The sequence below is a fragment of the Coffea eugenioides genome, chromosome 2 (genome assembly GCF_003713205.1).
Source record: "Coffea eugenioides isolate CCC68of chromosome 2, Ceug_1.0, whole genome shotgun sequence".
In the NCBI taxonomy this organism is placed as follows: domain Eukaryota; kingdom Viridiplantae; phylum Streptophyta; class Magnoliopsida; order Gentianales; family Rubiaceae; genus Coffea; species Coffea eugenioides.
The window spans coordinates 8060234-8072331 of record NC_040036.1 but is presented as its reverse complement, the minus strand read 5'-3'; the positions used below and the strand labels follow the sequence as shown (position 1 = coordinate 8072331).

The 12098-nt window shown below is 35.8% G+C and overlaps 1 protein-coding gene across 1 annotated transcript; it reads right to left on the bottom strand.

Moving 5' to 3' along the window:
- Positions 1–3175: 3175 nt before the first annotated feature.
- LOC113763786 (ubiquitin-conjugating enzyme E2 7-like) lies at positions 3176–8030 on the bottom strand. Its single transcript, XM_027307711.1, has 6 exons — positions 7720–8030; positions 7489–7591; positions 6315–6412; positions 6090–6190; positions 4402–4479; positions 3176–3620 (listed from the first exon to the last, which is right to left on the bottom strand). Exons 1-6 carry the CDS (start codon positions 7766–7768, stop codon positions 3540–3542), a joined length of 510 nt encoding a protein of 169 aa, XP_027163512.1. The 5' UTR covers positions 7769–8030; the 3' UTR covers positions 3176–3539.
- Between the last annotated feature and the right edge of the window lie 4068 nt (positions 8031–12098).

The following is a 12098-nucleotide window of genomic DNA, read 5'->3' as shown; positions in this document are numbered from 1 at the left end:
GAGAGACCAAGTGAGGGGAAGAGAGAAAGGAGAAAGGTTGTGGGGGGTTTTCACTTTTTTTTTTTCCTTTCCAGTTTTTCACATTGGGTGTTAAGGCAGGGGAATACTACCACTTTTAACAACTGGACAACTCTCTATAACTAATTTGGGACTCCTGCCGCTTTCAAGTTTCAAACATTTTTTCACATCAGAACAGAGTTTAAAAATAAAAAAAAAAAAAAGAAAGAAGAAGAAAGAAAGATGTGGGTATCTTCACGCGTTCTCTTCTGTTGTCATGGATGGTGCCATAAATAAAGATAAAAGTTACTACAGTACTTATACTGTTGTAGACTGTACATTTTTTTATGTAATTAAGCCCAATAGTGACTGATTGCCGTCTAAACATAATCGAGCAGAATTAACACTGGAGTCTGTTTAAGAGTTTGGTTTAAATTAGCAGCGCTTTCATCCTTATTTTATTAATAGAAGATAAATACTACTGCCAAACTGGAGTTAGGAAAGGCAGTGAATCTTATGTCCTATGTTGACTTTTCTTTTGACAAGAAGACAAAGCCAATTAGGTAAAGCTCGAGTAGACCTCCTTACGTGTTTCACTCTCAAGATAACTCCGGTCCTTTTCTTTTGCATTTGTTTTCCTGATTCGTTAGTAGAAGTGAAAATGGGAAAATTGTGACGGTTATGTTTGGAAGGAGCCGTGCTGCTTCGAATTTGTTTTCGTTGATTATTCTTCGGCTTTAAAGTGACGAAGTAGAAGAATCGTGAGTATATAGCTTTGTGATAATTTTTACATCCTAGAATTGTGAATTGCACACGACTTACAATCGTGACTTGTGTTCAGGGTGGAGACACAAAACGTCGCGTCACACGACAAAGTAAAAATTATTGAAAGAACCGGTCCACTCCTAGGACAGCACAATTGAAAAAATCTATTCTCTGATAACTTTGACGCTTTTTTTTTTTATAAGAAAAGAGAAAAAAATTTTATTAATGAACTTGCCCACCAATTGTTTTCCAAAATCTATTCTCTGTAGCAATTTTTTTTTTTTTTTGCACTAGTGGTTTTAAATGTATGTCACATATATGTGATTTGAATTTTAAAATTTGAATTCATATTATATGATACGTTGTAAATCTGATTGTGTGAAAAAAATCATGCTAATTCATGAGATACCTTATTTGATTTTCTGAGAACCCAGTTGATATTAGTAACATTCGTAGCAATTCAAGTATCATCCATAATTGGGCCAATAATACTAGATCTTGACACTTGAGTCAATAAATTAGTATGGAAAGAAAAAGAAAGTAACGAAGAAAGAAGCCAGTGAGTTATTGGAAATTAGAGAAATCGGTTACCCAATTCGATATCCCAAGGGGGTATTATTTATAGATAAGATTGATTGATTTGTATTATCATGTTACAAATCTAGCAATTTACTCTCTACCTTTTTTGAGCAGCCAGAAAAGCCATTTTTGTGCCGTTTAGAGAAAAAAAAGCATAAATTAAAAAAAAAAAATTACACCAAAATTACCAAACAACCCCTGAATATTTTGCCAAGGATTAATTCAACGTGGTATGATTGATTTCACAATTCAACAAAGTGAGAAAGAGGCCCAATTTCGTTTAGTGGTGTCATATTAACACAGCCAATGTGTAATTAAAAAGTAGCACAAGTGGTTCCAAGAAGCGCTTGAAATTTAACACTACAGCACAAGCAAACGAAACTGGTCTCCTTCCCGTTGAGCGTTGACGCCGTTGGATTCTGGATTGCTTAATGCCATGGCCGACCTTTTCTTAGGTTGGTGACCCTTCTAGAAGGACTTGTACAAGAAATCGAAACATTAAACTCTGTTGACTGTTGAGTTGATTGATCGTTACTCCAGAGTTACTTCTATATTAGGAGAGGGTTCGAGAATTACTTCTATCCGACCTATATTACGGAGGGGCCTAATTGGGTCAAATGGGATTAGAGAGAAAGGATTTCAGACCAAAAAAATACACTACTATTATACATTCTTTGAACTTTAATGCAAGTGTAGGGGTTTGAACCCCCGATTTGCATCTTATATTTCACCTGGTAATCGACTCGAACAAGAAGAGTTTTAAGTTAGTTCCCATCTTTAGTTGTTCTCGTAAATGATCATGCTATGATCCAATGATGCATGATTAATGACAAGTCGGAAAAAGCAGAATCAATTTAGGCAGCAAATCAATAATTCAGAAACAATGCGCACCTTTTAAATCAACTCCACACGTTCTTTGTTACTTTTGGAAGTCATATTGAAGCATGCCCATTAGGGCATGTCGATTTGTTTGCCAATTGTTATCTGTGCTTGCTTGTATTTTGACAAAGAAAAGCCGTCTAGTTGGATCAAACAAAAGAAAGAAGTTTCAGTAAAGTGCTTTCTTTAGGCGTCTATTATCCCCTGCTAAGGCACTCCTAAAAGAGTTGGGCCTGCTCCGCTTTACTGGTTGCTTTTTCTATCAATCTCGCGTACTAATTTATTTCAGGTTGCTTTTTCTATCAATCACTAGAAATTCTTTTCATCTTTCCTACTTAGCTCTTCCTCAACAATCCGAGGAACTCAAATGCTCCCCGTACCTAAAAGGTTATCTTATTTCCAACAACAAAATTATTGTCCTGGAAAACGAACTGCAACTTGTACTCTTAATCAGCACAACTCAAATAGACCTGTGAAAGAGAAGTTACGGTTGCAGAAAACTGAAAGGAATGTGTTGCAGGCACACACCAATACGTCCATATATTCGATCTTATACTATACTAAATTTGTTAAAGGTGGTTTCATCCTTCCTCATTCCCTACTCCAATCTGCAGAACACCCGATTCTTAATACGTTAAAAAAACTTTCTTTCAGCAAAACCGCCAGACGAAAAAGGGAGCAAAACCAAACGAATTTCAAGCTTTCAAAGCCAACCAACTACAAGAATGTCATTCCTGCTAACGTTAGTACAAAACCTCAATATGATCTGTGTGAATAGCACAGGCTTTCCATTTTCCATGTTAGTCCACTCCGGCCAAATGGAGAAGGAGTATAGATTATACATAAATTAAGTCCTCCTCAACTACTGAATCCTGCAAAGAGAAGTTCAATTAGATGATGAATCAAATATCCACTGCTCTTCGCAGCTGAGTCTGGTCTTGTGGTGATCATAAAGTATCCTGAAGCAAGGCTCTAAAGTAAGGCAAAAACGTACAAGCAATGGATGATTTAACTGTTTGATTGGTTCAATCAATTGAAAAAAAAAAAAAAAATTCTGCAAGGTACATGGAGTCCTGGGATCTAGAAATTGATAATCCAAGTTAGACCTTGTTTTTAGAAGTTTCACTACCAAATCAATGGAATGAAGTTTAGGTTAACATGAAAAGGAAAAAGTAATCATCTAAAATACAGAAAAGATAAATCTTGGACGCCATTTTAGCAATTCTACACATACAAGCCTGATTTGAAGCCACTTTCTCAGAGAAACATCCTTTTTCATCAGAAAAAGAGCTGGACCAGTCTGCAACATTTACAGGAGTTCACATCATTTCTTCTTGAGATCTTCTAACACATCGGCTAACTTTTTTCTTGAAGCCCTCCCTATTATCTCTCCATTCTTTCTGCATTTGGCAACAGGAGAAAAGGGATAAGATATTAGTTCCATCAAAAGCAGCCCAAACACAGAAAATTTATTTCATACTGGCAAAGATGTCAGAAGATTCTGCAAACAACAAATTTCAACTGTGACAAGAGCTACTTTCCTTGTCAGGAAACAGTATACACAGTGACATCCTATTCATCATTGGGAAGCAATTACCAAGGAATGACATTAACAAGCACAAACACTTCAATCTCCATGTCTTACAAAAGATCATCTCCAAAAGGAAAAATGGTTGAAAAAAGAATGACCTAGAAATCATACTGTTGATCTTCAACACCTTCAAATGCACAACTAAGCAGGTCAAATCACCAAAATCAAAAAGGGAAGTCAGTCAAGGCCAAGCAAGCAATACCATTCATTTTGTTATTGATACAAATCTAAGATTTGAAAAAATGAAAGACTTTGTTCTCGACTCCTCATAGTTGGAGACAACTGCACGCAAAATCAAGATTATCCAAACACAAGGCAAACTAGTCTTTTTGAATCACCTAAATCTCAAAGCAAAATTTGGGGGTTGAGGTATTAGAAGCTTCCACTGTTCTATGGGAGAATATTTGTAATGCCTCTGCAGAGATCAATTAATTAGATGGAATAGTGCCCATGGACATCATTCAGAAATATTCACAAAATTCCGTCATCGTAAAAGCAATTTTCCCAGCTAATGACCAAGATTTATATCTAAAAAAGAGAAGGGAAGAACATAATAATATCCCCAAAATTAACTTCATCAAAATACTTACAGCAGCTTCAACATTGGCTGGAGATTCGTCATTAGGACTTGAAAGCATTGATATGATGCTCAACACTATACTCTCCACCTGAAAGAGTCCTTTTGATCAACTTCCAAAGCCAATATTCTATTCGAAAAATTAAGTTAAACATGTAACTTATTTTGATCTATGTCAATGATATATGAAACTTCGTTGGCTGACAATTGACAAAATGGTAAGAAAACAAGAAATTCCAGATCGAAGCAGAAATGTACAAGGATAGGTTCTTCACCCTGATCAAACATAGGTGATAAACTGGGAAGGCTTCCGGCATCCAAGGGAACCTTAATTCCCACCCTTGTAGATTTTGATTGTTGATATAAGTGGCCAAGTGATAAAGTCCACAAACAGAATAAGTTTACAATTTTAAGCTTCTTAAGAATTTGCACCAAATTTTCATCATTTTCCTTCTCATTTTTTCCCATCTAGAGAAAACAGATAGATAAGAATCTCTCTCAACTATGTACCTTATCAAATAATACCACTCTAGTCAGTAACTCTCAACTGCATGCACAAAACAAAAAGAAAAAGAGCAAGAACCCTGTCCAATATCTCCTTGTATTTAGTTGTTCTTGTCCCTGTGGACAAAACTGTAAAAGTTCCGAAGCATAGATTTCTAAAGGAGGTTTAGTTGGGGTCTGATACCAGCACCAAAATCAGGTTTCTTTTTAAATCTTACACTTAGCCACCACATGAAAAACTCCACCAAATACTCTTTCCCTAAACAGAATGGCCGGAGAAGCACCAGCCTGTCATCGCAGTCACTAGGATCAGGACAAGTAATTTCAGCCACCAAAGTATACCATCACATGATTTTCACAGTGAAAGTACCTCAATTTTTACACAAACTATCCTCAACCATACCAAAATTAGGAGCACAACAGCATCACATTCAATCATTTAGCATGACCACCCTAATATTCACATACTTTTACAACCTAACATCAAAGAGAGCTTCGCACCACAGAACTTTTGCTGTAACTGTACATTTTTCTGATGGGCCTGTGAAGGTACTCAGTAATAACTTTTGGTAAGAATAAATCAATAAGCAATTCAAGTTGATATATTTAATTTGAAATGTTCATGTCTGCCTGTCCCCACGTCCCCCTAACTTATGAAAAAGAAAAAGGTAAGAAAAATCAAAAGTGAAAGAGACTAGCAACCTTAACAATGAGTAAAATGAAAAGTAGAAGTGAACAAAGGATTTTGTTGACTAAAAAAGAGTTATGCATTGTCCAATTTGTTAGCTACAATAGGAACCAGTATGTAGATGATTTAGGAAGGCAGATAGAGACCCAGAACTTGAAGACTGGAAGAGATAGACAAGGAAGCTGAACCAAAAGATTGCAAAGTTTGTCATACTGTACCCTAAGAAAAATGATAATTTTCAGTTGTAATTTTAACAAAATTTTTCAGCCATCTACAGTAAATAGGAATATCTCCCTGTGATGCACATCTCTATGGATAATGCACCTCGCAACACTCAATTCCTGCATCTACCATCCGTGTACCTCTATTCTATAGATAACTTCATGGTAAGAAATAGGATAAAGAAATAATGCAATGAGAAAATGCAAAAGGAGGTAAGCATGGAAATCCATTGAAAGTTAATAAAATCATAGAAAGAACATTGACCCGAGGACTAGCTGCAGCCATACCGTATGGACAGGTGACCAGCGTTCACTAGCAAGCTCGTATCCATTTGGGTCATCACCAGGAGGATGAAGAATTGAAATGCAAACCTTGCCATCAGTATAAACTGGAGGTCATTCAAAATTTCAGCAATTTAGGCTCATCATAAAATTAAAAATCTGCATTATAACATAAAATAAGAAACATTTAAACCCAATAATAAGAGTCCAAGGCGCATGAAGAACACAAACCATTAGGGTGCCAGATCTCTGAAGTAAACTTCACTGTAGGAGGACTATTTGGATAGTTCTGGGGAAAGCTCATGATAGCATTAAAAAAACCTCCCTCACTACACATAAAAATTTCACTGTCAGAAGGCCAAAAACAGATCCTTTTCTCAAACCAATTAATTAAAATTTATTCTGGAATCATTCAATCCTTGTACAAAAGTCTCAAATAAACAGTATACTATAAGAGACAAGTAAATAAATTGTACTCCTCACGGATTAACAGATCAGTGGGGTGGTGGCTCTCTTAGCTTTAGAACTGCTACTATTAATAGAATCAAGTAAATATATTAACCCCAAAAATGAACATTGTTAAAAACTAAAACAATGCCGCATGATTGGTACACTGCACAATGGATATATCTGTATTACGTTTTGGAAGAGGTCTAGCTCTAAATGCACGAGGCAATCACCACTATGAGCTCTAGATATATCATATGATGCAGCTTTACCAGGAAACCTTATTGTACGTCCAATTCATGACACATACTGGAGGAAGACAACAATGCCTGACCTTCCACTTTACTATAGCAAATCCATTTTTATTGGATGCTGCAAGCACTTGCAAACGAATACCACCCCACAATCAATAATTCCTTCCCAAACCCTGCTCCTCACCCTTAGGGAGAAGAAAACAATAAAAGAAACGATTCTGGACAATTGAATTTCTTAAATACACGCGTTGTATGTGTGACCTGATGGGCAACCCCTTTTGGCACCTAAGCCCTGGTGAGAAGGAAAAAATCCAAAAACCAACAATTGGCAACAAATGCATCAGAGAACTATCCGCACTGATTGAACATGCCTAGCTAACCACCGCCCCCCCCCCCCCCCCCTAAAAAAAAAGGCCCACAAAAGAGAAAAACAATAAAGAGAAATTTTATTTGCAATGGCAAAGATTCTACCCTTTCCTTCCCAAAGATAGAATAACAATAAAAAAATGTAAAACAAACTCTGTACAAAAATGAGCAAGTAGAATTCCCCTAATTTCACACCATTAAAACTCAAAATCCTTCCGTAAGAGGTAATAAAGCAGTTAATGGAACGAATCTACGACTGACATCAGAAGACAAACTTTGACCGAAAACAATTGATCAGAAATCCAATCCCTAAGCACCTAACAAAGAGAAATACTCACTATAAAGTATCAGGGGGTCCAATAATTGTAACGCTCCATTCAAATAAGTTCTCTTCATCAACCAAACCAGCTGAAAATCCATCCACAGGGTTTTTACAGAGATCTGCAAGCAAAAGGCAGCGATCTTGGTTAAAAAAATTTGATATTTACGAAATACCAAAACCCTTTAAGCCAATTAAATTTCAATTCAAGAAAATTAAAAAATCATAAAGGGTTTATAATTCTTCATACCTCTGAGCTGCTTTTGGAGTAAAAGACTGGCTTGTGAAGCCGACGCCATGAAAGAAAAACAGACAAGTAAAATTAAAGAAATTAAAGACAAACAAGAAATGGAAAAGGGTTGAGAAAGTGGGAAGGGAACGGGGGAAGTTATTTGAAGAAGAAGGTTCTAGGGTGGGGAAAGAGATGGGAGGGAAAGATAATCAGGGAGTTTTATATATTGTGCTAGTATTATAGTTAGTAAATTTATTTAGTGACTAGTACCGTCTGTCTCTTCAGATGTAAATGCATGGCGTTTATATATGGAGGAGAAACAGGATAGATTTCCCGAAATAAGCCTATCCTGTGTTATATAGGAGGAGAAAATGAAGGAGAAAAGTTTCTGGTTTTAGTATTCGACTCTTTCTACCTTGGTCGAGGGTTGATCCAAAAGTTTCCCCAGTGGCAGAAGGTAGTAATGTAAAATGGTAAAGCGGTGTTGATCATTGACGGGGATCGGTGTTTGTATTTCTTATGAAGTAAGGTTGCTTTTGCTTCATTTTGTTAAATGGTAACCTAAAGTTTGGTTTTATGCATGTTTCATGTAAATTTTGTTTCCCAAAATGTAGCTAGGAATTATTCTGGTTAGGTTTAAAAAAGGGAAAATGTATTCAGGATCAATACCAAAGGATGCACCACTACATTTTCTGGTTTTGATAACCTATTAACCAACGAAGGATGGTAAGATCAATCATAATGTAATGTGGATTTTGGTCAACATAAGTGTAAAAGTATGATTAAACAAGAGGCATTTTGTCGGTATAATTTATAAACAAGAGGCATTTTCTTTCCTTTTTTTTTTTTGTTTTAGTGTAGGTGGAAGAGTTTGAATTCGAATTCTCTCACTTATATTCCCCTTCTTCCGTACCATCTAACGAGTCTCTCCCCCTATTATATAGATTTGTTTTATTGCGGCAACAGTTTCAAATTAGCGCACAATTCTAAAAAATCGGCCACACCTACTAAATTAAAGGCTCTCTAATAAAGTATGAATCATGTTATCCTGGACTATGATTCTCCTCAACATGCAGCTCATAATTTCATTAGGGCATGGTGGTCCTAGTATTAGTCTTGAAGTAATCAATTAGAAACCTTACTTGTAGATTAAGATCTATAAGATCAAAATCTGCAGCTCAAACCCATAAGTGCACCCTGCCAAAGAACAAACACTTGCATGTATCTTCAAAATATTCTATGAAGAATAATTATAATGCAATGTCTGATATTCTATGTTTTACACTTCAGAAGTGAAGCTTACCATTACTTTTTTTAAAAAAAAGTTAAGTATTTACACAAATTTTTTGTCAAGGACAAACAAGAAAAAGGAGCAGTCATTTGAAAATTTGAAGTCAAATCGCACAAAGGAAAAGCTTAACTCGAAAAGTACACAAATCAAAGATCAAATGATTTACTTAGTTGAAGGATGACTAAATTCACCAAATGGAACCCAAAAAAGAAAAGAATGCATTCTTTGCTTGCGCAACACTTGAAGGTTTTCGTTTAAACTTGCAATAACAATTATCTTCACGCTATATTAACCTCCCGAGTCATCCTTGTTTCCCCTTGTTCTAATAGCTCTCGTCCTTTTTTGTACTTCTCAAGGCAGGCCAAGTCCCAAATCTGTGGTCAGAAATGAAAGACTTTCATCACCTTATATCTGAATGACAGAACTCTTGGGTTCTTTGAGCTAAATATGGAATTTCCGTCTTGCTGCAAAAGTTTCTCCAGATAAATTTTGTTGGCTAGGAGACTTCGTTAATTAGCTTTTTGTATCTCCGTTGGACGGGGAGTTGATTTAGCCAAACAACAGAAAAGAAAAGTATGGTCTTTTGAATTAAACTTATATAGTAATATATACATATACAATAGCATATTATAGCACGGCACGGAAGAGAATCTTTTTGAAGAGTCGTCGTAGCTTATTTGATGATGACTATTGTAATCATAAAAACGATGAAATTGATGACCAGTTTTCTTTGGTTGGAAGTTGCTTTCATGAATCATCTGTTCCCTACATTATGGCCTTTTGGGATGGTGGCATGTCGGAAAGATAGATAGATTCTTGTCCCGTTTGAAGAGAGAATCATATAAATATGACCTCATCCTTATCAAATTCTGAAATGTAATAGTATGGCACTCCATATGATCATTCCATGACCTTGCTTTCTTTGTCCTTAGTCAGAAAAGGTGGATTCACATATTCTTGATTCTTGCACTGCTTCTTGCATCTGTGCAGACGAAGTTTCAAAGTTGTTCGGCCAAACTAATCTGTGTATGTGAACATCGACGCCGGATTTGTATATAAAAGTCTGAGAATAGTCCTGTATCATATGGCAGCTTCAGTTCAACATATTGTTCTTTGACAGGTGATAACTTAGGTATTTTATTCTTTACTATATATTTGCGAACCAAAGCTCAAATAAAAAACCTGCATGAAAACGACTGCAACCAAAAGGATTGAAGATTAGTTGCGAGCTTTAATAAGCTTTAAGCCCAAAAAAAAGGAATAGAAGCATATGAAGAAGAAAACAGGAAACCCTCAAGGATTTAGCTCAAAAGTCCTAATTGGTGAGCTTTGAATAGTTTAGCTACAGGTGAAGAATTTTTTCGAGGAAAACAAGGCATTGGGAGGAAAAAGAAGAAAAGGACACATCTGCTGTTGATGAAATTGACAACAACAATGTAACATTATAGCAAAAGTTCATGTGTCGGCCTCATATGTCAATCTTGATGTAAGACCAGAAAGAAAGATTGCATAATTCCTGAAACAAAAAAATTACTGTAACATTAAAATTGTACTAGTTCGTAACCACATCTACGGGCTTAATAATGATATCTCTATACATGTATAGACTCTTGCTGGTACAAAGTGTTAAGTGCGCTATGACTTTTGTGTTCAATAGTTTTGATGTTCTCGTTACTTATAATTCACCTTTGACTTGAAATTTGGCCTTACAGAGCTGTTCATTTCATGTTTGTCTGGACTCAATCGCCATCGGTGTTCTTACCCCAATTTTTTTTTTTTTTAAATGACTCAAGCCAGTGTGGTAACTTTTGGGTCAAAAATCGGGTAGGAAGAATATAAGAATAATTATGCATCCTCATTATCCAAAAAAGCGAGAAAAAAAAAAAAACGGTGCATGCCACAACAAATAAAGCATCGTGGACTAGGTCTATGCACTATATATAGGCAGGAGTGTCGGTTCCCACTTGCAATTGCTCGGCTTATTCAGAAATAATTCATTGTAAAGTTGCCCAGATTGCCAAATGGCTAGGGATTTCATTGATGGCACGGGTGAACTGGCGAAGCTTTTGGTAATGCAATAATTTAAGGTGCAGATTTGATCTTTCTTTTTCAGATGGTGCCATGTTAGGCTAATTGTTTCCGTTTTTTTTTTAGACAAAAGTTTGGATGGAATCAATTTAATCGTCACCACTACGAATCAGAACATGCCTCCTCTGAAATCTCCACACTATCGATTAGGTTAATTGTTTCGTGGCCTTTTAACAATGTACTTGTTTGCAGACCACTGAAATCTCCCCTACATCCCTCATTGAATGCTTATCTACTAACTTCTAAGGTCTAACATAGCAAAATGGAAAAACTTAAGAAAAACAAAAACGAAAAAAAATACTCAAAAGATTGGTGCTTTTTTTTTTTTTTTTTTGGCCGTTGAAAGGAGATACATATCCATTGATGCTTTATTTGCTTTTCGCTTTTGGAGGGTGACTAAATTGTGCCTTCAAGTTTCAAATACCAATTGATCTAAGTTGAGCCGGCGGCGGCCCATGTTGGCCAGTTCGACCTCATAAATCTGAGCTTAAGTTTTTTATGCACTTTACTCTGGCCTGATATGGGCTTTTCTTGGCACCTTCGATTGGCGGATTATGATAGGCCTGGCCCATTCGAAGTATGTTGCAAATAGAAACCAAAGAAAACAAGAAAAGTAAATAAAATTTAGCGCTTTTTTTTGGGATCTGCTACTCTTTGAAGTTTGAAGTAACTTGCACTTGTACGATACTTTTCTTTTTAATCTCCATGGCGAACTTTAGGTTTAGTTTGGGAGTTTAGGAGAGAAGAGAAAAGAAAAGAAAGGATAAGATATGAAAGGAAAATAAGAAAAAATTTGATTTTCTTCTCAAGTTGATTAGGAATTTAGGAAAGAAATGAAATGATTATGAACATATTAGTTATTATGATTTTTATTGTTTAAATTTTTATGGATAAAGTTGACATTATGAAAAAGTTTATACAAGTTGTCATTTTCCTTCCATTTCTTCCCATTATTGAGAAGAAAGTTTTTAAATTAATCTTTGCCTCCTTTTTTTCCATTTTCTCTTCTTTTCTGCCC